Here is a 21,792-nt window from a genome sequence, read left to right as displayed (position 1 = left end):
CAGAAAATGCTATTTTTTTAGTAGCATTATTAATGTTTTTAATTATACGTTTTAAATTTGTTGTTAGCTTAATGTGCATGACATTTTGCTTAATAATAAAATGTATTTTAGAGTTAATTTTCTTGCAATTTTATACATATAATGTCCTGGGGACAGAAATGTCACCCTTTCAGTGATATGGCTCAACCCATACTGGGTTCATAACCCTTAAGAACAGCTTTATCATCATAATATTAGGAGGCGTTTAGCTTCAGTTAAACATGAGATGTCCTCGGCTCACACTCGCCAAACAGGAAGTGAAACTACAGCCACAGGAAGAGCTTTGAGGCTTCAGCTAAACACACACACTACATTTCCCACAATGCAACTCTTCTCAGAGCTCATATGATGGAGAAACTGTGATCTTAATGTTCAACTGTATTAGTTTCTGTAAACAACAGTGTTTTCCCCTGCTGTCGATTACCACAGAAAATACCACTAACAAGCTTTTCTTCTTCATCATTCAGAGTTTGGCAATGATAGTTTCCTTAAAATTAACATGTAACATTTTTATGTATGTATTAATAAAAATGTAGAAGTATAAAAAGAGCAGAAGAGCAAGAGAAAGCTCTTAAACATGTGAAAGGCAGAACAGGAACAGGTTGTGGTTGATGAATTTACAGTTCATTTGTGGTCAAAATTGAGGCGTTTTCACGACTAACGCCATGAGAAACACCGAGATCACAGATTCTCATCACACCAGATGAGCAACAAGCGGATTATTTTGCTGTCTACCGACGGATGAGAGCAGTATTATTGCTGTTTGAGTTTCAGAGAGTCGTGTGAGGAACTACTGAGAGTTTCAGACTGATTTTCTGACCTGAACTGATGAAGAAATGAAGTTTCCACTGATAGTTTGTGTGTTTCTGCTGACGGGTAAGAGCTGAAGATCTCTGATAAAAGTGTTTATATATAATATTATGGAGGTGTACATGAGTAAAGCAGTGTGCTGGTGTGTGTGTGTGTGTGTGTGTGTGTAGTGAGCAGATCACAGTCTGTGGACATTACAGTGAGAGGAACGGAGAGAGGACGAGTGAGCATTACCTGCCCTTATCCAGCAGGATATGAAAACTCCTACAAATACTTCTACAGAGGAGTTTACGCACACCGTGTCCTTATACTAGAATCTGATGGAAAGTCCCCAGTGTCCAGAGGCAGATTCTCACTGAAGGATAATCCTCAGACCAGATCATTCACAGTGACCATCAGTGACCTGAAGATGGACGATGCTGGACTGTACGGCTGTAGATCTGGATGGCTAGTGGTACACTACCTAGACGTCCAGCTAGAAGTGCTCAGAGGTGCCTGATATTCAATATTAAATCTGCAGTCTGTAACTTGTGTCGCTCTAGAGGTCAATAAACCGAATGAAAGCTTTATCATAAGTTCTGGCAGGAAGACTCAATCGTTACGTCACTGATTCCCTTCTCATCCGTCCAGTCGTGTTCTGGCACTCGCGGTATAAAAGATCGGTTCTTACACACGTCTGAGTTCACAGATGCTGACGCTTTCGTTCCTGAACATAAACTGACTCTTCGCTGTTCTAGAACTGAAATGCTTGTTCTGGTGTACAGTACAGAATTACTGCTGATAATGTATTGCATGAAATCATATTGAACTTTCTATCATAATATTGCTGGCTGGGCTGTTCATAAGTGTATACTGTTACGGTATTTTACGGTACGGTATTTATTTGAGTCCTGCTGAAGAACACTGAGCCGGATCTCCTTCTCTCTCTCGTGTCGATGGCGAGTCGCACCGGCTCTGGGTTACTGGATTACTCCTCAGCGGTGCGACCGGTCTAAAGTAGTCCCAATATAAACACTTATTATAGATATTATACCGTAGAGAATCAGGAGAAGACAGAACACGGTTTGGAAGATTGATTAAAGACGTTCTCGCTCATTTTATAAACACAATAAAGTTTCGGACTCGGACTGCAGCTTTAACACCGATCTGAATCATCTGCTGTGTTATTGATTTATGAATGTATTACGGCTTGACGGCTCTTCTTCATTTCTCAGCTCCAGTGAAAACAACACCTGTCAAGATCTCAACAACCAGCATTCGTCCATATAAACACAGCAGCCCTAAACACACCAACACAGGTACACACACACACTGACGTCTGTACTCACATGTGTGTTGATGAAAATATAGTTAATGTGAAGTTATTGTGTTTATAGAACTTGACATAAATTCAATCACAACATTAATTGGTTAAACTTTATCATTAATAGAGCTTTTAAACAAGTTGTGCTGCATTTATGATCATGATTTAGTTCAAGTTCATTCATGTCTTACACAAACTTGGAAGTTTCGACTTCTGTAAAAATAAACTTGAATCACACTGAACATTTAGAGGTTATGATGTTCCTCAACTCTGAATGTGTGACGTGTCATTTTACTGACATTTTCTTCAGGTCTTTCTGAGTAAAATCATCTCGTAATAATGACAGTAATGCCATCACAACACGAGTTCAGCTTCACGTGTGTTTGACAGAGACTTTTATACAAAGTTACCCTGTGTCAGTTCAGATAATAAAGTGTCTTCTAAATGAACATTAATATAATGTGATTATCAGTATTCGGTATTATGAGCAGAAAAACAAGACATTCATATGCATCAATAGCAAACCGTGTTATGTGTGTGTTTGTCTATTATAATTTGTTATTATATTACTGTCACATTCACAGTCACTGGTGTTTCTCCGTCAGCGACTCATCAAACAGAAACTGAAACAAGAACAACAACAGGAAATACTACAGTTCAACTCCATCAGCCTAACACCAGTAAGAACACAAACTACACTACCCATAATGCAACTCTCCGATCACATGATCACTCTTTTTTCACATTTTTCTTGTGGTTAATTTGGTTTGACATCAGCCGTAAAGAGAAGTGTTTTCTTCTGAAGAGTTGAGGTTTACCATTACAGTTTCACTTCGGTTACACCTGTATATTTACAATATTACAATATCTATTGTTTATTTAACAGTATAATCAGAATCTGCAGTGTTTCATCATGTAAATATCATGTGTTTAGCGTTGTCTTTAGATCTGGCTTCTGTTGCTGGCGGTCTGGGTTCGGTTCTGCTGGTTCTGACTCTGTGTTGTGGAACCTTCATCATCCTGAAGAAGAGGAAGAGGAAATCTGGGACAGGTAACAATTTCTTTGAGATTATATTATAAAGTCCTTTTTTAGTGTTTGAATTGATTTGACTTGTTCTTTTTTTCTCTATTCATGCTCCATTCAGCTTTATTTCAGCAAAACATGCAGCGCAATACAGAGGTGTGTGTTCAAACCTGTAGAACATCAGACATTCATGTTAAAGATTGTTTATTGATTAACAGAGAGTATTATTTATATTAACTAGTAGATTATTGACGTATGTGTTGTTTTTCAGACTGACCTCATGTATGAAGAGATTCCAAACAGTGATGTCACCGTGGTAACATCTTCATCCAATCAGTCGCCTGCATCTTCATCCAATCAGACGCCTGCATCACACCACAACAACTGCACAAATGTCTCTGATGTTTACGCCACAGTAACCAAACGGCATTCTGATTTAAACCCTAGTCACACCCACTCGACCAATCAGGTGACAGATACAGCCGGTGATTATTATGCCAGTATAAAGCGTCCTGACGCAACACAGGACAGCGGGATAGAAATGATCTACACAACAGCAACACATCCACAAAACATCACAATCGCAACTAACGAGGGTCTGATATATTCAGTGATCAACTTTAAATGAAAATGCCTGTCCAAAAACATTTCAGATTGATGATCCAAAAAAATAAATTGGGTACAATGCTTTTGTCACACTTTTTTTTACTATTATCAGTTTATAAAGTGTATAATATTACTTAAATGTTTCTAACAACTAAATAAAGAATGTGAATAAAATCTAAAAATGACTCAAACTTCAATATTATTTGAAACACCTCATCGACAGTCAATAAAGCTATTAAAAATGTAAAATATAGCAACAAGCAGCCATTATGAGGAAATCATAGACTGTAAAAAAAGATGGACGACGCCCCTTCGCTCTTTTGAACTGAAGCCGTCAGTGTCGCAATATGACGCTGACATCTTGATCTTGAGTCTGCGCAGGAAGTAAAGCCGCGAAATCAAGGCCCCGCCCTCATTCTCGCTGAATCAAACGCAAGCACACGCCTTGCACTTTCAGTAAGTGGCCTCTGTCTCATTAAAGAACCTCGTTAAAATAAGGCAAATACAACTACTAACCACATAATCAACATTATTAAAAAAAGTTAGCTGGTGCTTCAGTGACTACCTCGCACAGAGAACCTGTCAATCATGATGTCAGAGCACCGTTTTTATCATCACATAACTAAAAACAAACTTATTTTAAAAACGAACACTTGAAATTACATCCCAGATAGCAGACTGACATTGCATCAACGTGGAAACATGACATCGAAACAACGTTGATCTGACATTGTTTTGCTCATCGAATTAACGTTGAACCAACGTCAGACGCGTCATTCTTTCAAAACTAACGGAAAATCAACTTGAAATCAACGCGTTGTTTCAACGTTATGAAAGCAAACCAATTTTCGATTTCATTTAGCTTTGAAGAATGCCGCGTCTGACGTTGGTTCAACGTTAATTCGATGAGCAAATCAACGTTGTTTCGATGTCATGAGAGATTTCGTTTCCACCTTGATTCAATGTCAGTTTGCTGTCTGGGATCAACGCATAGCTGTCAACATTGAACAATGAAAATAAGGGAGATTTCCCGGAATCCATCGCGAAAATACGGGATTTTTTTTTTTTTTTACATTATTAAGAGCATAAGAAACAAATGGAAAAAAAAAAAAAAAGATTTTAATCCTATATTATGCTATGACCTCAGTAGTGGACACCAGGACTCGATTGTTCAAAAAGTTGAAAGAGTTCAGAACTAGCCGACATATGTGTGAGAAAGAGCACTGTGTCATTAAAAAAATACTATAGAGAATGTTTAAATACACAATCAGAGTGTAAAAATACGAGATATTTTACGGGAAATACTAACATGGGAAGACAGTAAAAGAGCTAAAATGCGTGAGAAACCCGGAAAAACGGGAGGGTTGACACTTCAGCGTGAGAAATCGGGGGTGTGGCGTGTGAGCGTGTGAAACCAATCAAATGCGGGTGTCTCACGGCCAATGCGTGAGAGTTGGCAGCTATGTATACGCATTGTGAAAAGCGCCACTACATGACGCCCTAGGATGAGAATGTGTTGGGTGTGATTTCACAACTGTAAGTATAACTTCAATCCTCATAGATATGGTTATTATATGTGGAATTTGTTTTTTGATTTAGATTTTTTTCTAAGCAAAGCATGTGCTGTTGATCAGAGTAAATGAGCTCTCTATGATGTCCTGTAGAGCTGGATGTGGTTTAGAGATACAGAAAGGGGAAGGAAACGTATATTCTAGTTGCTGACACACATTATCCTCTCAGTACGGAAGAGAAGGACAGTAACGTTTGTCACACAGAGTTTGTTCTTTTATTTGAGCGAAACGCTCGTCAGATGTCATGATGTTGGACGTCCTGCTGCTCTTTTCCAGCATCTGTACAGGTGAGTTTCAGACTCTCAGCTCTTTTACACACAGTTTGACATCTTGATCATCAGACTCATATGGAGGAGATTTGAGAGTTATTATTCGTCTCTTTCTCACACATAACAGCTCTATATGATGATGTGTGTGTTTTCAGCTGTTGTTGCTGGAGCTCCACAGACAGTTACTGGATACAGAGGAGAGACACTTAACATCACATGCTCATATGAATCTGGATATGAAACATATTCAAAGTATTTTTGTAAAGGGGACTGTTTATTGTCAAGTGACATCATTGTTGAATCAGGATCTCCAGCTGAAGACGAGAGATTCTCTCTGACTGACGACACGACGGCCAGAGTTTTCACCGTCACCATCACTGATCTGAGAACAGAGGATGAAGGCCAATACTGGTGTGCTGTGGAGAGGAGAATTATTACTGATCTCTATTCAGAGATTATGTTGCAGGTTAAACTGGGTAAGTGCTAATATTTATAATAAGTGTAACCTGAAGTAGAAATGACCTACAAAGCAACAGACCAATAAGTGATTAAATAAAATAAGGCAGCAATATTTTTTCAAACCAGCTTAACATTAATAAACAGGAAAATAAAAGTTTCATTGTTGCAAAGTTATTAAATTATACAATCATTCAGTTAAAGCAAGCCTAGAAGACAATATTTATTTATTGTGTCAGTGTTTTAGAAACTTTGACTTTCAGTCGATCTTTCCTGTCATCCATCAGATGAGGTTTCAACCATCAGCTCTTTTTCAAAAACATCATCATCATCATATTTCGGCACATCAGAACCGAATCTACGAATAACCAGCATGAATCCCACAGATCATCACGTCACTGATGGTCAGTTTTCATCTGTCTGCCACTCTTTATGACTCATATTTCTTGAGTATTTGAGTGTGATGTATCTATATATCAGTTTAAAGGACGTTAAATGTGTGTTACAGGTCAGGCCTCTCGTTCAGGGTCTGTCATCTACTTCGGTGTTGGGGTAGTCTTCATCATGATCATCTTCCTCATGGCGCTGATCGTGTTGTTCAGGAAGAGAAGCAAGAAATCATCAAGAGTTACACAATCAGGACTTTCCCAGCATGGTCAGATTTAGATGCACGTTTCTCAGACTTACTTACGCTCTAAATGGGGATTTTTCATAGACATCTATTGCTTTTATACAGCTAGTTATGTGAGCTATTGTTATCATTCACTATGGTGGAAATGAGTTTTGTATAAATCAGGGATTAAATGGATGGATCTGGTTGATTATGTGGAAAAGATGTTGACAGTCAGTCATTGAGCTCATCTAAACACACACGGCTCTTTCTAATGTTTGCTGTTTGAATGTAACTTTATTTCTCCTCGTGTTTTGGCAGTCGCAGTCGGGCTGTTGCCTTTGAGTACAAGAGCAGAAACCACTGCAGAGGTGAGTGTTGATGATGATGATGATATTATGTTTATAAGCTCTTTAAAACACCCGCTGTAATGTCAGTGCTGGTAAAGCTGATTGTTGCTCATTGGTTTGGAGCTGCTGACTCTGAACATCTGTCTCCTGCATCTAAAACCCCATTTACACCTGGTATTGAAATGCGATCTGTATCCAGATAAGTTATCCGGATAATAAGTACCGATTCCATTTACACCTGGCCACATAAATGTGTTTTTGCAAAACGGATATAAATCCGATCTTAAACTCCCGCGTTATATGCAGATTTAATGGATTGCACGCCACCAAAAGCAACAGATCTGAGCTGCATTTTATTGATCATCAGCTAATTTCCAAATCAAAAACATCAATAAGAGAGAGCGGCAACAGCCCTGGTGAGAAAATTCGTTTCTTTACTTGAAGATGATTGTGTGTTAAGCGTCTTACTTTCACTTTTATTTGCGATGTTTGCACGTTGGCTTTATGAATAGCTAGACGCTCAGCTGCTCATCTGCGGTGATGCGTGTCGCAGTAGCGCCGTCATTACTTACAGCCTATATAACACGCTCTCACTCGTTTATTATTTAGCATTTTTGGGAGGAGTAAAATATGTGGTTTCAACAACCAGATTGCGTTTACACCTAGTAAAGATCCGAACACAATGCGAGCCAGACTAACTCCAGATGTGGTCAGGCAGATCCAATCACAACGCATTTACACCTTGCATTAACGTGCGTTATTATCCGGATAACTTATCTGGATACAGATCGCATTTTAATACCAGGTGTAAATGGGGTCTAAAACGCAACATGTTTCTGCTAGTGATAACAAATAATGGTGTAATGTTCAAATGTGTAATGGTTTGGAAGATAACATGAGTTCTTTTGCAGGACATTGACTGGAGTGACCATAATTATCAGGAAATCAGCGAGTTCAAGTGCAAGAACACAGACACTATCTACAATACAGCAGAACGTCCAGATGATCCAATGATCTACTCCACTGCAGATAAACCAGATTCAACCATCTACTCCACTGCAGATAAACCAGATTCAACAGATGAACCAGTTTCAATGATCTACTCCACTGCAGATAATCCAGATTCAACATTAGTTAAACCAGTTTCAATGATCTACTCCACTGCAGATAAACCAGATTCAACAGATGAACCAGATTCAACGATCTACTCCACTGCAGATAATCCAGATTCAAGTTTCTACGATCTACTCCACTGCAGATAAACCAGATTCAACAGATGAACCAGTTTCAATGATCTACTCCATTGCAGATAAACCAGATTCAACAGCAGATGAACCAGTTTCAACGATCTACTCCACTGCAGATAAACCGGATTCAACAGCAGATGAACCAGTTTCAATGATCTACTCCATTGCAGATAAACCAGATTCAACAGCAGATGAACCAGATTCAATGATCTACTCCACTGCAGATAATCCAGATTCAAGTTTCTACGATCTACTCCACTGCAGATAAACCAGATTCAACAGATGAACCAGATTCAATGATCTACTCCACTGCAGATAAACCAGATTCAACAGATGAACCAGATTCAACGATCTACTCCACTGCAGATAATCCAGATTCAAGTTTCTACGATCTACTCCACTGCAGATAAACCAGATTCAACAGATGAACCAGTTTCAATGATCTACTCCACTGCAGATAATCCAGATTCAACATTAGTTAAACCAGTTTCAATGATCTACTCCACTGCAGATAAACCAGATTCAACAGATGAACCAGTTTCAATGATCTACTCCATTGCAGATAAACCAGATTCAACAGCAGATGAACCAGTTTCAACGATCTACTCCACTGCAGATAATCCAGATTCAAGTTTCTACGATCTACTCCACTGCAGATAAACCAGATTCAACAGATAAACCAGATCCAATGATCTACTCCACTGCAGATAATCCAGTGATCCAGTGATCTTCTCAACAAGAGACCTTGAGTGACTTCCAAATCTGACGACGGCCAATTTTATATAGTGAATGTGGAGGGAAACTCCTTCTCCTCGATTTACTGAAGCTTATAAACACATTTGCAGCAGCACATGCTAAAACATTGAGCATCTGGCTCGCTCATAGGCTACTGCGGCAACTGCACATCCAATGGCGCGGGGGCGTCTCTGAGGTGCGACCAATGAACTTAGCCCTACGTCATTTAGATCTTCAGTGTTCACTAGGGTTGGGTATCGTTTGAATTTGAACGATTCTGATTCTGATTCCTTGTTTCGATTCCGGTTCCTAACGATTCTCGATTCTGATTCTTGTAAGATACAGGGTCAAAAAAGTTTAGCTAACCTTGCTAACCAACGCTCTTTCTGAAGGAAATAATCCTGTCACAAATACTCCTTTTGTCACAAGTTTTGCATTTTGCCAAGATTTCGTTATTTTTAGAAAAGTGAAGCCACACTTTGGATCGCCGACGTAAGCTACTCATGTTCGACTCGCGTGGTTATGCCAACACTTCCGGTAGACGCTTCTTCGTTGGTGTTGTTCAGCGGTTTCTTCTTCCGCTCGGCGGACTGTGAATATCGAAACTAGGAATCGAAATTTTAACTTTTGAACGATTCCCGGAAAAACAAATAGTTAGTCGGTTCCAATCGATACTCGATTCTCGATACCCAACCCTAGTGTTCACGGACCTTCGTGGGGTTTAACCAGACAGTTACACGACTTCCACCGATCAGATGCATCACTGTGGGATTATGGGATTAGTGCCCCATTAGTTCACTTTAAAAAAAAAAACTGCTGATTATTTACTCACCCCCATGTCATCCAAGATGTCCATGTCTTTCTTTCTTCAGTCGAAAAGAAATTAAGGTTTTTGATGAAAACATTCCAGGATTTTCTCCATATAATGGACTTCAATGGGAACCAAACGGTTCAAGGTCCAAAAGAGAGTTTCAGTGCAAACTGTTCAAAGGACTTTACGATTCCAGACGATGAATAAGGGTCTTATCAAGCAAAACAATCGCTCATTTAAAAACTAAATAACAAAGTTTAAGTTTTATAAGCTCAAATGCTCGCCTTGCTCTGTTCTGTGATGTGCGTTCGTGACTCTCCTGTTCAAACTCGTTCATCAAAATGGACGAATCTTTGTCCGAGTCAATTCGTTCATGTTTTTCGTGTCATTTGGTTCATTCAGCGAACGAAATGAACGAATTGACTCGGAAAAAGATTTGTTAAATTTACAACAGCTAAAGTAGTATTATTATAATATTTTTTAAGTATAAAAAAAAATTATATATATATATAGGCTAATATATTATTTAGGCTACTTAATACATAACACAACCAATGGAGCTGTTTTGCTGAATATCATCACAAAGTAGGTAAGCCTATTTAATGATCATAAATGTTTATTATCATAAACAAGTAGCCTGTAGGCCTATATTAAGTTACCTACATTTTAGACACGTTATTGACTTTATTTCATCTACGAAAATAGTTCCAGAGGAAAACAAAAATCAGTGCGGTGTTTTGTTACTGAATGATTACTATCATTCTGTGTTTTGAACGAATCGTTTAAACGAATGACTAACTTTTTAAGATGGCCACTTGCCGCCACCTACTGGTGGTTTAGTCTCATGTTCAAAAGTTGTTGTTTTTTTCCTTGTATAAATTAAAACATTTATTTAAAACATTAATCTCATAACAGGCTATTTATTGCAGCTGCAGTTTTGCAGTGTATAAACTAAATTATTAATTTGAAGCTTTATAAAGATAAATAACGCCCTGGACTTAATAAAGAGTCCACTTCGGGTATACACAGCAGGAGCCATCTTTGGAAAACAGTCTCGATAAGTCGAACCACGAACGACGTGCTGAGTGAGCTGAACTGTATGAACGTCGTTCGTGGATCGACTTGTCGAGACTGTTTTTCTAAGATGGCTGCTGTCTGTATACGCGAAGTGAACTGTCTTCATAAAGTATCTTCTTATTAAACGGTCTGTACACTTACAAAGTTCTCAATGCTTCGTTTTGCATGCAGGGACCCTCATTATGTTACTGTGTTAGTGTGGGGCTATTTTGAGCCTTGTTAGTGGTATAAACTAGCGATTTCTTTTTACTTACTCAATGCCCCCATTACTAGCATTATACGCTAAACAGTTTTTAGAGATAAAACTCTTTACATTCGATTATCATGAAAACAAATCTCAGAGAATGGTTGACTATGTACCGATGTTTTATTAGACCAAAGGTTCATTTTGCGCCGGAGTTCTCCTTTAAAACTGCATTTAATCTGTTGCATCATTTTTGGGGGGCTACTGCTTGTAACTAAGTTTATTTGTTCTTTTTTTTATATAACATTTGAACTTTATTTTAAAGTCTTTAGTTATAGTAGTTTTGGTTGGTAGGCCTATTTAAAAGTTTGTAGCTTATTTATTTGAATAAAATGTTAGATGAGTAAAAACAACAAAAGTGTTGAACTAATTTGATTATTTTTGTTAGTTTTGTGGGGGTGTGTGGGGGGTGCGTCTGAGTGTCTGAGTGTGTGTGTGTGTGTGTGTGTGTGTGGGGGGGGGGGGGGGCAACACTTATCTTGATTCATTTTGAGTCTTGAACTGGAAACTCTCAAGAGTGATTTTCTAAATATATGTGAGTTATGTGTCTATTCAAAATGACTTACGAGCAGCAACTTTTTAATTTAGGGAATGTCATATGTGGGTATGTCATATGTAGGGTGTGTGTTTGTGCTATTCTTGGTAACGAAAAAACAAAAGGCTTTAAAGAAATCAGATAAAGGAGATAAGAGAGAATTAGTCTGTAATATTGTGTATATATTTAGCAAAATGCTCCTCTCTAGAGTTATTTTTTCTAGCTGACTAACGAGTTTATGTGGGTTTTCTAAGGTAAATATGACGATACATTGATTACAAGCTGTTTAACTGACGTCTTTCCACGGTTGAAACGCTGATTGAGCGAATCAATGTGACATGATCCGGATTTCGATAAGTTATACTCTATCTTTAACACACTTTCAGATGCTCATTCATGTTTATTTGGCGCTGTGACTGGTATTATTAAGCCGGAAGAGAGATCAGCGCTGCTGCTTCTCCAGAGCGATCTCACGCCACAGCGACAAAACGCTATTTATGTTTTTGAATTTCTAAAGAAAATGGACGTAATTTGAAAATCGAGACTTTGTTTCATATCAATAGTAACAAAGGACAAAGATTATTGCGAATTTTTGGATCCGCGCAGCCGTGAGACAATGTCCCATTCATTCAAATGAAACAGGATGACTAATCGATTCTTGAGATTTAAGAATCGATATCGGTTCGTAAAAATGAGAATAGATTAATATCGAAAAATCGATATTTATTACCCAGCCCTATTGATTATCATGTTGATGTGATGGTGATTATTTGCCCATAGTGAGTCGAAAGGGCTACAGTTGTAGTGCAGGTGAGTACCCAGATAGCAAACTGACATTGAATCAACGTGGAAATATGACATTGAAACAACGTTGATCTGACATTGTTTTGCTCATCGAATTAACGTTGAACCAACGTCAGACGCGTCATTCTTTCAAAACTAACAAAAAATCAACTTGAAATCAACGCGTTGTTTCAACGTTATGAAAGCAAACCAATTTTCGATTTTCATTTAGCTTTGAAGAATGCCGCGTCTGACGTTGGTTCAACGTTAATTCGATGAGCAAAATCAACGTTGTTTCATTGTCATGAGAGACGTCGTTTCCACGTTGATTCAATGTCAGTTTGCTGTCTGGGTAGTCATGTGCTTGGTTTTAAAAGTGATGAGATTAGACATTTGTGTATGCCCAATGAAGGTCATGACACCAAAACGTTGCAAATAAAATTTTTTTTTTTTTTTTTTTTAAATGCAAGCCTTTGATAGTATGTAGGAGTTTGTCGTTTGCAGATTGTCGACCGATCTCCTCTTTTGGTCGTTTTCTTATACACACCTTTTGTCTGCAGGTGTGTGAAGGCTTTAATTTATTGTTACTGCAATTTTCAACATAACCAGTGGGGGAATGTAAGGAACTTCATTGCCTACTTCATTAAGTATTCACGTACAAATGTGAAGTATAGCCTACTTTTTCCCCTCACAGTAAAACTAGGCATTGTTTTACATTAAACTACACTTAAGTAGCCTATAGTTTAAATGTTTCAACCTTGCAAACACTCAGATACAATTACAAAAATAAACAATATCCAGAGCCATGAATTTTATTTTACTTACACATTCAAAGTTGGCAAGTTGCATTAAATAATAATTGATGAATAATAAGTGCACAGAAATGTATGTTTTCGTTTTCGCGTTTCCACATGACAAATAAAGCGTGGCTTTATGATGATGATGATGGTCTGTATTTTAATCTTCTCTTCAACGTGCATGCAGTGGAAATAAAGCAGTCGCATCAATGAAATGATAGTAAAGTTAGTCCAGGGCCACACCCCCGTGCTAACGGTACCGCCCACGGCGCAAATTACAAGACGAAAATTAAAAAAATCAATTAGATTTCATTTATTCAAATATTTGTTTCCGAAGTCACAATTTCAAGTAAAATTGAAAAAAGGGACAAAAAGGCAACTATCCATTGATAATGTAACTGGAAAAACAAGAAAAATTAATGTCTGATTTCCATTTTTTAAATTTTTTTCATTTGCATTTTATGGTCCGAAAATTGAATTTTGAAGCGTTACACGGATCCAGTATTTTTAAATATGCTTAAATATTCACAGATCATGTTGCGATTTATTGCAGTCAGTTCTACTTTCCATGTCTCCATCCATTATTTCGCGTGTTTTACGTGACATCTTTCCATTTTCATGACTGGATTGCGGGATTCCCTTACGTCACTCTATCCGACGACACAGCAAATCTTCTTTCACTCAATCAGTGCCAGTTTTCACGGTTTCACGTTCGTTTGAGCAACACGAAACAAAAACTGTTACAAAGTTCACCTTCTTCGCGGCCAAAACTTTATGAAACTGTATAACAAACTGTTGCTCCGCTTCCAACATGAACATGGCAATTGTATGTATAGCTTTAATGCTCATAGAGATATGCTTATAATATGTGGAATTTGTTTTTTGATTTTTTCTAAGCAAAGTTGGTCAGAGTAATTGCTGTAGAGCTGGATGTGGTTTAGAGAGACAGAAGGGGAAGGAAATGCCAATATTAGATGTTGACGCACATTGTCCTCTCAGTACGGAAGAGAAGGACAGTAACGTTTGTCACTCAGAGTTTGTTGTTTTATTTGAGCGAAACGCTCGTCAGATGTCATGATGTTGGACGTCCTGCTGCTCTTTTCCAGCATCTGTACAGGTGAGTTTCAGACTCTCAGCTCTTTTACACACAGTTTGACATCTTGATCATCAGACTCATATGGAGGAGATTTGAGAGTTATTATTCGTCTCTTTCTCACACATAACAGCTCTATATGATGATGTGTGTGTTTTCAGCTGTTGGTGGCCGAGCTCCACAGACAATTACTGGATTCAGAGGAGAGAGAGTTGACATCAGATGCTCATATGAATCTGGATATGAATCATATTCAAAGTATTTTTGTAAAGGGGACTGTTTCTTGTCAAGTGACATCATGGTTAAATCAGGATCTCCAGCTAAAGACGAGAGATTCTCTCTGACTGACGACACGACGGCCAGAGTCTTCACCGTCACCATCACTGATCTGAGAACAGAGGATGCAGGCCAATACTGGTGTGCTGTGGAGAGGAGTTTTGCTATTGATGACTATTCAAAGATTGTGTTGCAGGTTAAACTGGGTAAGTGATTATATTTATAATAAGTGTGTACCTGTAGTAGAAATTACCTACAAAGCAACAGGCCAATTAGTGATTAAATAAAATAAGGCAGCAATATTTTTTCAAAGCAGCATTTTTCAAAGTTTCATTGTTGCAAAGTTATTAAATTACACAATCATTCAGTTAAAAGCAGGCCTAGAAGACAATATTTATTTACTGTGTCAGTGTTTTAGAAACTTTGACTTTAAGTTGATCTTTCCTGTCATCCATCAGATAACTAGCCTGGTAATACCAGACTCTGCTACTTCACTTTGCTTCGTAGACAGAGTCTGGAATGGCATAATAGAGAAGTGTTTTCTCTCTCGCAAGGGGGCGCTTCTCTGAAGTTTAAAATCATTGGTTACCCGTAAACCAATCAGATAAGTTTATTTATGACGTATGTTATGCGCCGGCACGGCCGCATCGAGACATTATGCATCGAACTCAAATCTATGATCGAACTTCCACTGTAGACAGGGGGTGGTGCTTTTGTAAGGGCTGCAAAATGTGAGTTAACCGGGAATGAACAATTCACAAACTAAGTTATTTATATGAATTACTGAGTTGCGGCCGCTCCGCAACGTCAGCGTGCCCCGCTCTCACGAGTCTGATTTAAGTTAGTTTCCGAAGCGCCGCGAGGGCGAGACCGAGCCCGAGCCGCTGCTCTCGCGAGTCATGAATAGGAAGTGCATTTTCCGAGTCATTTCGTTTATTTAAGTGGCTTAATGTTATAATTTTAACAGCCAAATTCCCCGATCACATCCACCTACGCAATGTTGATCATATTCTGAATTAAGAAATCATAATGCACTAAAATATGACTTACAGGGAACATAAATAATCACTTTACCTTCCGAGACTTACGTTCATTTGTCACGTGACATACGCAATGAACAGATCGTTCATGAATCACATATATGGGACTAATGCAGCAGGATGTCGAAACGAAATATGGTGGATTATTATTATGATAATAATAATATAATAATAAGAGCGCACCAGGAGCGTTCACAGCCGAGGAGACCGACTTTCATGTCATGGCCGAAAAAGACGGAGAACTGACGTTGAATGGGGGTAAGTTATGCCCTTATAGTTATGCGTATAGGGCATTTCAGAATGTTTGTAAACAATAGGCACCGCGATACTTCCGGGTGGCAGAACGCGAGCGGCTTCTATCGACTAACTGAAGAGATCCAGCCGGCAACTGAACAGTTACACAGTTAAAATCATTGTTGTTGATCAAAGTTGAATCTATGGCGAAAATATGTTGTGTTTGGGGTTGCGCCACCAGATATACAGCTAAAGGTGTAGGTTTTTTTTTATCGATTTCCTTCAGAAAAAAGTAAATCTATCCAGCGGAAACTGTGGGTGAGGAGGTTAAAGCGAGTGGACGTCGTCAAAAGTGCATGTCGTCTACTAATTATGAGCCTGAGCCCGATTTAAACCCAACCATTTTTAATACGTGGGTCGTTATACAACTGACGTTCTCAACTAAGTTAGTTAATTTATATTACTTTCTATGTTACTTTCTTTTGAGCGGTGAGTAAATGCTTCTTCATCGTAAATGCTTCTGATTGGCCATTGCGTTTAATATCAAATCAACACATATGTCTGTGATTGGCTACATCGCTCATCGCTGCAGTCACGTTATAAAAAGAAACTCTGCCATGTAAGTCATTTCTATTTTGTTTTAGTTGTTCTTGTTGCTTTTCTGCAACTGATGAATACAAATGTATTAGTTTTTATTTGTTTTATTCATAGATATTTCTAGTTTGCGGGAGTCCCGCGAATTGTTTTATTCTCCTGCAATCCGCGCACACAGAGTGAATGCATTACACTCGGCCATCAGATCGAGTCCCGCGTCGCGGTCTAGTGCGTTGGGAGTGCACGTCTCTAGATCAAAGAATCTAAGCTCTAATGATCATGTTAACTATGTCTGAATTTTTTTTGAATCAACTGTTGAAATATAGATTAGGCTTCTGCCGATGGTGTGTCTCCCTCCAATCAATTTATTAGTGTTGCCATAGGGACGCTTCGGCTTTTGCCACCCGGAAGAGCGTCTGTTATTGTTGTGAATTGTCGTATAGTTATGGCCAAACAGGTCTGATCCGTCATTACTACAATTAGCCTGAAAAAATTGTGTAGCCTAAACGCCTAAGCTTGAAGTGTTAATATTTTTCCTTGTTATAATGATTTGCAAAAATAAAAACGGCTGCATCTGTGTTGATGAGAGAATCAAAAGTGTATGCGCGTTGTGCAAGCTACATAATGGCCAAGCATGCTGGGTTTTGCTGGTATAGCTACGTTGCAAATAGAGGGGCAGCAAAATTGTTTTTTCGCCTAGAGCGGCAGAAGTGCACGCGCCCATCCTGGCTGTAAACACTGATGATGCGAGCGAAATACCGGAGTGAACACGGCTGTAAACGACTTTTGCTTCAGTTTGGAAAAACCCCAGAATGTTCTCCATAAGAGAGCGAATTGCATCCCGTGTCTCGTTTCCCATTTCTGCGGTTGTTTCGGTTTTCGATTTCTCTAACCTACAATGTAAACTCGGCGCTTAGCGTCTACGTCACGGCTCTCAGCCCGCCCTCTGTTCGTTGATTGGCCGGCTGTTTTCAGGCCGGTGGAAAACTGAAAGATAGGCCGCTATCTCAGACTCACTACAGGAGCGAAATGAAATTAGCGGAAGTAGGAAGTCTGACGTAGGCAGGCTATCAAATAAGACTACTGAGGTTTCAACCATCAGCTCTTTTTCAAAAACATCATCATCATCATATTTCAGTACATCAGAACCGAATCTACGAATAACCAGCATGAATCACACAGATCATCACGTCACTGATGGTCAGTTTTCATCTGTCTGCCACTCTTTATGACTCATATTTCTTGAGTATTTGAGTGTGATGCATCTATATATCAGTTTAAAGGACGTTAAATGTGTGTTACAGGTCAGGCCTCTCGTTCAGGGTCTGTCATCTACATCTGTGTTGGGTTAGTCTTCATCATGATCATCTTCCTCATGGCGCTGATCGTGTTGTTCAGGAAGAGAAGCAAGAAATCATCAAGAGTTACACAATCAGGACTTTCCCAGCATGGTCAGATTTAGATGCACGTTTCTCAGAAACTAAACACACACACGCACACACACACACACACTTACTTACGCTTACACACACGGCTCTTTCTAATGTTTGCTGTTTGAATGTAACTTTATTTATCCTCGTGTTTTGGCAGTCGCAGTCGGGCTGTTGCCTTTGAGTACAAGAGCAGAAACCACTGCAGAGGTGAGTGTTGATGATGATGTTGATGATGATGATGATATTACGTTTATAAGCTCTTTAAAACACCCGCTGTAATGTCAGTGCTGGTAAAAGCTGATTGTTGCTCGTTGGTTTGGAGCTGCTGACTCTGAACATCTCTCTCCTGCATCTAAAACTCAACATGTTTCTGCTCAAATGTGTTCAAATGTGTAATGGTTTGGAAGATAACATGAGTTCTTTTGCAGGACATTGACTGGAGTGACCATAATTATCAGGAGATCAGCGAGTTCAAGTGCAAGAATACAGACACTATCTACAATACAGCAGAACGTCCAGATGATCCAACCATCTACTCCACTGCAGATAAACCAGATTCAACAGATAAACCAGATCCAATGATCTACTCCACTGCAGATAATCCAGTGATCCAGTGATCTTCTCAACAAGAGACCTTGAGTGACTTCCAAATCTGACGACGGCCAATTTTATATAGTGAATGTGGAGGGAAACTCCTTCTCCTCGATTTACTGAAGCTTATATGTAAAACACATTTGCAGCAGCACATGCTAAAACATTGAGCATCTGGCTCTCTCATAGGCTGTGCTGCGGCTACTGAACATCCAATGGCGCGGGGGCGTCTCTGAGGTGCGACCAATGAACTTAGCCCTACGTCATTTAGATCTTCAGTGTTCACGGACCTTCGTGGGGTTTAACCAGACAGTTACACGACTTCCACCAATCAGATGCATCACTGTGGGATTATGGGATTAGTGCCCCATTAGTTCACTGCACAAAAAACTGCTGATAATTTACTCACCCCCATGTCATCCAAGATGTCCATGTCTTTCTTTCTTCAGTCGAAAAGAAATTAAGGTTTTTGATGAAAACATTCCAGGATTTTCTCCATATAATGGACTTCAATGGGAACCAAACGGTTCAAGGTCCAAAAGAGAGTTTCAGTGCAAACTGTTCAAAGGACTTTACGATTCCAGACGATGAATAAGGGTCTTATCAAGCGAAACGGTCGCTCATTTAAAAACTAAATAACAAAGTTTAAGTTTTATAAGCTCAAATGCTCGCCTTGCTCTGTTCTGTGATGCGCGTTCGTGACTCTCCTGTTCAAACTTGTTCATCAAAATGGTTTTATTTCACCTAAAAAAAATCAGTGCGGTGTTTTGTTACTGAATGATTACTATCATTCTGTGTTTTGAACGAATCGTTTAAACGAATGACTCACTTTTTAAGACGGCCACTTGCCGCCACCTACTGGTGGTTTAGTTTCATGTTTAAAAGTTGTTGTTTTTTTTCCTTGTATAAATTAAAACATTTATTTAAAACATTAATCTCATAACAGGCTATTTATTGCAGCTGCAGTTTTGCAGTGTATAAACTAAATTATTAATTTGAAGCTTTATAAAGATAAATAACGCCCTGGACTTTTAAAAATAACGCCCTGGACTTAATAAAGAGTCCACTTCGGGTATACACAGCAGGAGCCATCTTTGGAAAACAGTCTCGATAAGTCGAACCACGAACGACGTGCTGAGTGAGCTGAACTGTATGAACGTCGTTCGTGGATCGACTTGTCGAGACTGTTTTCCAAAGATGGCTGCTGTCTCTATACGCGAAGTGAACTGTCTTCATAAAGTATCTTCTTATTAAACGGTCCGTACACTTACAAAGTTCTCAATGCTTCGTTTTGCATGCAGGGACCCTCATTATGTTACCGTGTTAGTGTGGGGCTATTTTGAGCCTTGTTAGTGGTATAAACTAGCGATTTCTTTTTACTTACTCAATGCCCCCATTACTAGCATTATACGCTAAACAGTTTTTAGAGATAAAACTCTTTACATTCGATTATCCTGAAAACAAATCTCAGAGAACGGTTGACTATGTACCGATGTTTTATTAGACCAAAGGTTCATTTTGCGCCGGAGTTCTCCTTTAAAACTGCATTTAATCTGTTGCATCTTTGTTCTATTTTTGGGGGGCCACTGCTTGTAACTAAGTTTATTTGTTCTTTTTTTTATATAACATTTGAACTTTATTGTAAAGTCTTTAGTTATAGTAGTTTTGGTTGGTAGCCTATTTAAAAGTTTGTAGCTTATTTATTTGAATAAAATGTTAGATGAGTAAAAACAACAAAAGTGTTGAACTAATTTGATTATTTTTGTTAGTTTTGTGGGGGTGTGTGGGGGGTGCGTCTGATTGTCTGAATGTGTGTGTGTGTGTGGGGGGGGGGTCTTGAACTGGAAACTCTCAAGAGTGGTTTTCTAAATATATTAGTTATGTGTCTATTCAAAATGACTTATGAGCAGCAACTTTTTTATTGAGGGAATGTCATATGTGGGTATGTCATATGTAGGGTGTGTGTTTGTGCTATTCTTGGTAACGAAAAAACAAAAGGCTTTATAAAGAAATCAGATAAAGGAGATAAGAGAGAATTAGTCTGTGCCACGATAGGGCGAGTCGACCTGGAGGATCAATAAGTCTGTTATGAGTTTTCGGAAGAGTATAAAAAACAGGTCTAATCGGGTGTTGAGAGTACAAGAATTTTAACTCCGATTGAGATATCCAACCTAAAGTTTAAAAAAGCCAATATTTCAGATTGATAAATATCCGTAGGATCTTTTAGAATTTTTTTTATAGAACTTTTTACTGTCTAATTGTGAAAGTATTTCTTGTCGGTATTTGCTCGCATCCTGAACTACAATCGCACCTCCTTTATCCACCGATTTTATAAGAATGTCAGAGTCATTCATCGATTCTGTCAAAGCTTTTTTCTCATTAGATGAATTTTACGTGACATTTTCACTCTCTAGTAGGGCTGCAACTAACGATTATTTTGATAATAGATTAATCGGACGATTATTTTTCCGATTAATCTGATAAAAATTATATAAATTTTTTTTGTTTATCATAACTAAATAAAACCCTAAATCAGGGTTGTGGCGAGCAGGGTGAGGCCTCGTTGATCTGATAATCACTATTTTGTGTGTTAAAATCTACTTAATACAGAAAAACAACAAATAAAATATATATATGACCATAACCTATGACAAAAATGCTATTGTAAACTAGATTAGTGGATAACTCAGCAAAACTTAGCCTAGAAAAATCACAAGTGCGCAATAATCGCATAAAATCTGAACATTTAGTGAAAAAAAAAATTCCTTAGTGGGGAACAAATAAAATTGGAAAAACGTTACGTGCTCTTTGTATTGTTGTAAAATAACAACGTAAAACTAAGATGCACAGCTGTTTTAAATGTAAAGCACAGCAGCAACATATTATAGATAGGACAGAACAAGAAAGGCTATTAATATGCTTTCATTGCGCAAAAGTATTATGACATGATTGTGAAAGACTCAAACAGTGCTGAACACAGCGCTTATGCGCACCGAAAGCGCTGAATGATGCACTTTAAGCGATACTGAGTCACAGGGCGGTGCGCAGCTCTTCGAGTCCGCCGCATTGAAAAGTTAAAAGCACCAAGGAAAGAGAAAGATAGTGTATTATACAGTATCTATGCAATAGTTTATTCAGCCTTTTCTTTTAACAGTTTTAAATTTCAGTTAGGCGACTGTGCGCGTGAAGAACAATTGAAGAGTTCAGATGCAAAAGCCTCTAAATCCCATTTGAAATTTTCTTCTTTAATGATGATTTTCATCA

The 21,792-nt window shown here is 38.5% G+C and overlaps 4 protein-coding genes across 4 annotated transcripts in view; all 4 read left to right on the top strand.

Annotated features, from left to right (window-relative positions):
- Window positions 1–3,807, top strand: part of LOC120459038 (uncharacterized) — a 34,734-nt gene extending 30,927 nt beyond the window's left edge. The window contains exons 12-14 of the mRNA XM_089132641.1: window positions 3,087–3,203; window positions 3,298–3,332; window positions 3,448–3,807. Coding sequence (XP_088988767.1) covers window positions 3,087–3,203; window positions 3,298–3,332; window positions 3,448–3,804 — 509 coding nt within the window. The 3' untranslated portion in view covers window positions 3,805–3,807. The remainder of the gene's footprint in view (window positions 1–3,086; window positions 3,204–3,297; window positions 3,333–3,447) is intronic.
- On the top strand, window positions 191–2,057 carry LOC148978439 (CMRF35-like molecule 1). The gene is made up of 2 exons (XM_089132793.1): window positions 191–915; window positions 1,020–2,057. Exons 1-2 carry the CDS (start codon window positions 876–878, stop codon window positions 1,346–1,348), a joined length of 369 nt encoding a protein of 122 aa, XP_088988919.1. The 5' UTR covers window positions 191–875; the 3' UTR covers window positions 1,349–2,057.
- Window positions 3,808–3,901: 94 nt separating the features above from the next.
- Window positions 3,902–10,819, top strand: LOC148978438 (uncharacterized). Its single transcript, XM_089132772.1, has 6 exons — window positions 3,902–5,640; window positions 5,778–6,098; window positions 6,366–6,482; window positions 6,587–6,733; window positions 7,010–7,059; window positions 7,950–10,819. The coding sequence occupies exons 1-6, from the start codon at window positions 5,598–5,600 to the stop codon at window positions 8,298–8,300; spliced, it is 1,029 nt and encodes a 342-aa protein (XP_088988898.1). The 5' UTR covers window positions 3,902–5,597; the 3' UTR covers window positions 8,301–10,819.
- Window positions 10,820–12,756: 1,937 nt separating this feature from the next.
- LOC120459989 (uncharacterized) lies at window positions 12,757–19,559 on the top strand. The gene is made up of 5 exons (XM_089132783.1): window positions 12,757–14,384; window positions 14,522–14,842; window positions 17,809–17,955; window positions 18,095–18,144; window positions 18,366–19,559. Exons 1-5 carry the CDS (start codon window positions 14,342–14,344, stop codon window positions 18,552–18,554), a joined length of 750 nt encoding a protein of 249 aa, XP_088988909.1. The 5' UTR covers window positions 12,757–14,341; the 3' UTR covers window positions 18,555–19,559.
- The last annotated feature ends 2,233 nt before the right edge of the window (window positions 19,560–21,792 follow it).

This window comes from Pimephales promelas, chromosome 6, assembly GCF_988280905.1.
Source record: "Pimephales promelas chromosome 6, fPimPro1.hap1.1, whole genome shotgun sequence".
NCBI classification, from domain to species: Eukaryota; Metazoa; Chordata; class Actinopteri; order Cypriniformes; family Leuciscidae; genus Pimephales; species Pimephales promelas.
This window is presented reverse-complemented; position numbering and strand designations above follow the sequence as displayed.

What these genes read in the sequence shown, in the direction of transcription:
- LOC148978439 (XM_089132793.1), top strand. Translation starts at nt 876, where the DNA reads ATGAAGTTTCCACTGATAGTTTGTGTGTTTCTGCTGACGG. An exon ending in TTGTGTGTTTCTGCTGACGG is followed by an intron (nt 916 to 1,019) that starts GTAAGAGCTGAA and finishes GTGTGTGTGTAG; the next exon opens with TGAGCAGATCACAGTCTGTG.
- LOC148978438 (XM_089132772.1), top strand. Translation starts at nt 5,598, where the DNA reads ATGATGTTGGACGTCCTGCTGCTCTTTTCCAGCATCTGTACAG. An exon ending in TATGTTGCAGGTTAAACTGG is followed by an intron (nt 6,099 to 6,365) that starts GTAAGTGCTAAT and finishes GTCATCCATCAG; the next exon opens with ATGAGGTTTCAACCATCAGC. An exon ending in GAGCAGAAACCACTGCAGAG is followed by an intron (nt 7,060 to 7,949) that starts GTGAGTGTTGAT and finishes GTTCTTTTGCAG; the next exon opens with GACATTGACTGGAGTGACCA.
- LOC120459989 (XM_089132783.1), top strand. Translation starts at nt 14,342, where the DNA reads ATGATGTTGGACGTCCTGCTGCTCTTTTCCAGCATCTGTACAG. An exon ending in ATCAGGACTTTCCCAGCATG is followed by an intron (nt 17,956 to 18,094) that starts GTCAGATTTAGA and finishes GTGTTTTGGCAG; the next exon opens with TCGCAGTCGGGCTGTTGCCT. An exon ending in GAGCAGAAACCACTGCAGAG is followed by an intron (nt 18,145 to 18,365) that starts GTGAGTGTTGAT and finishes GTTCTTTTGCAG; the next exon opens with GACATTGACTGGAGTGACCA.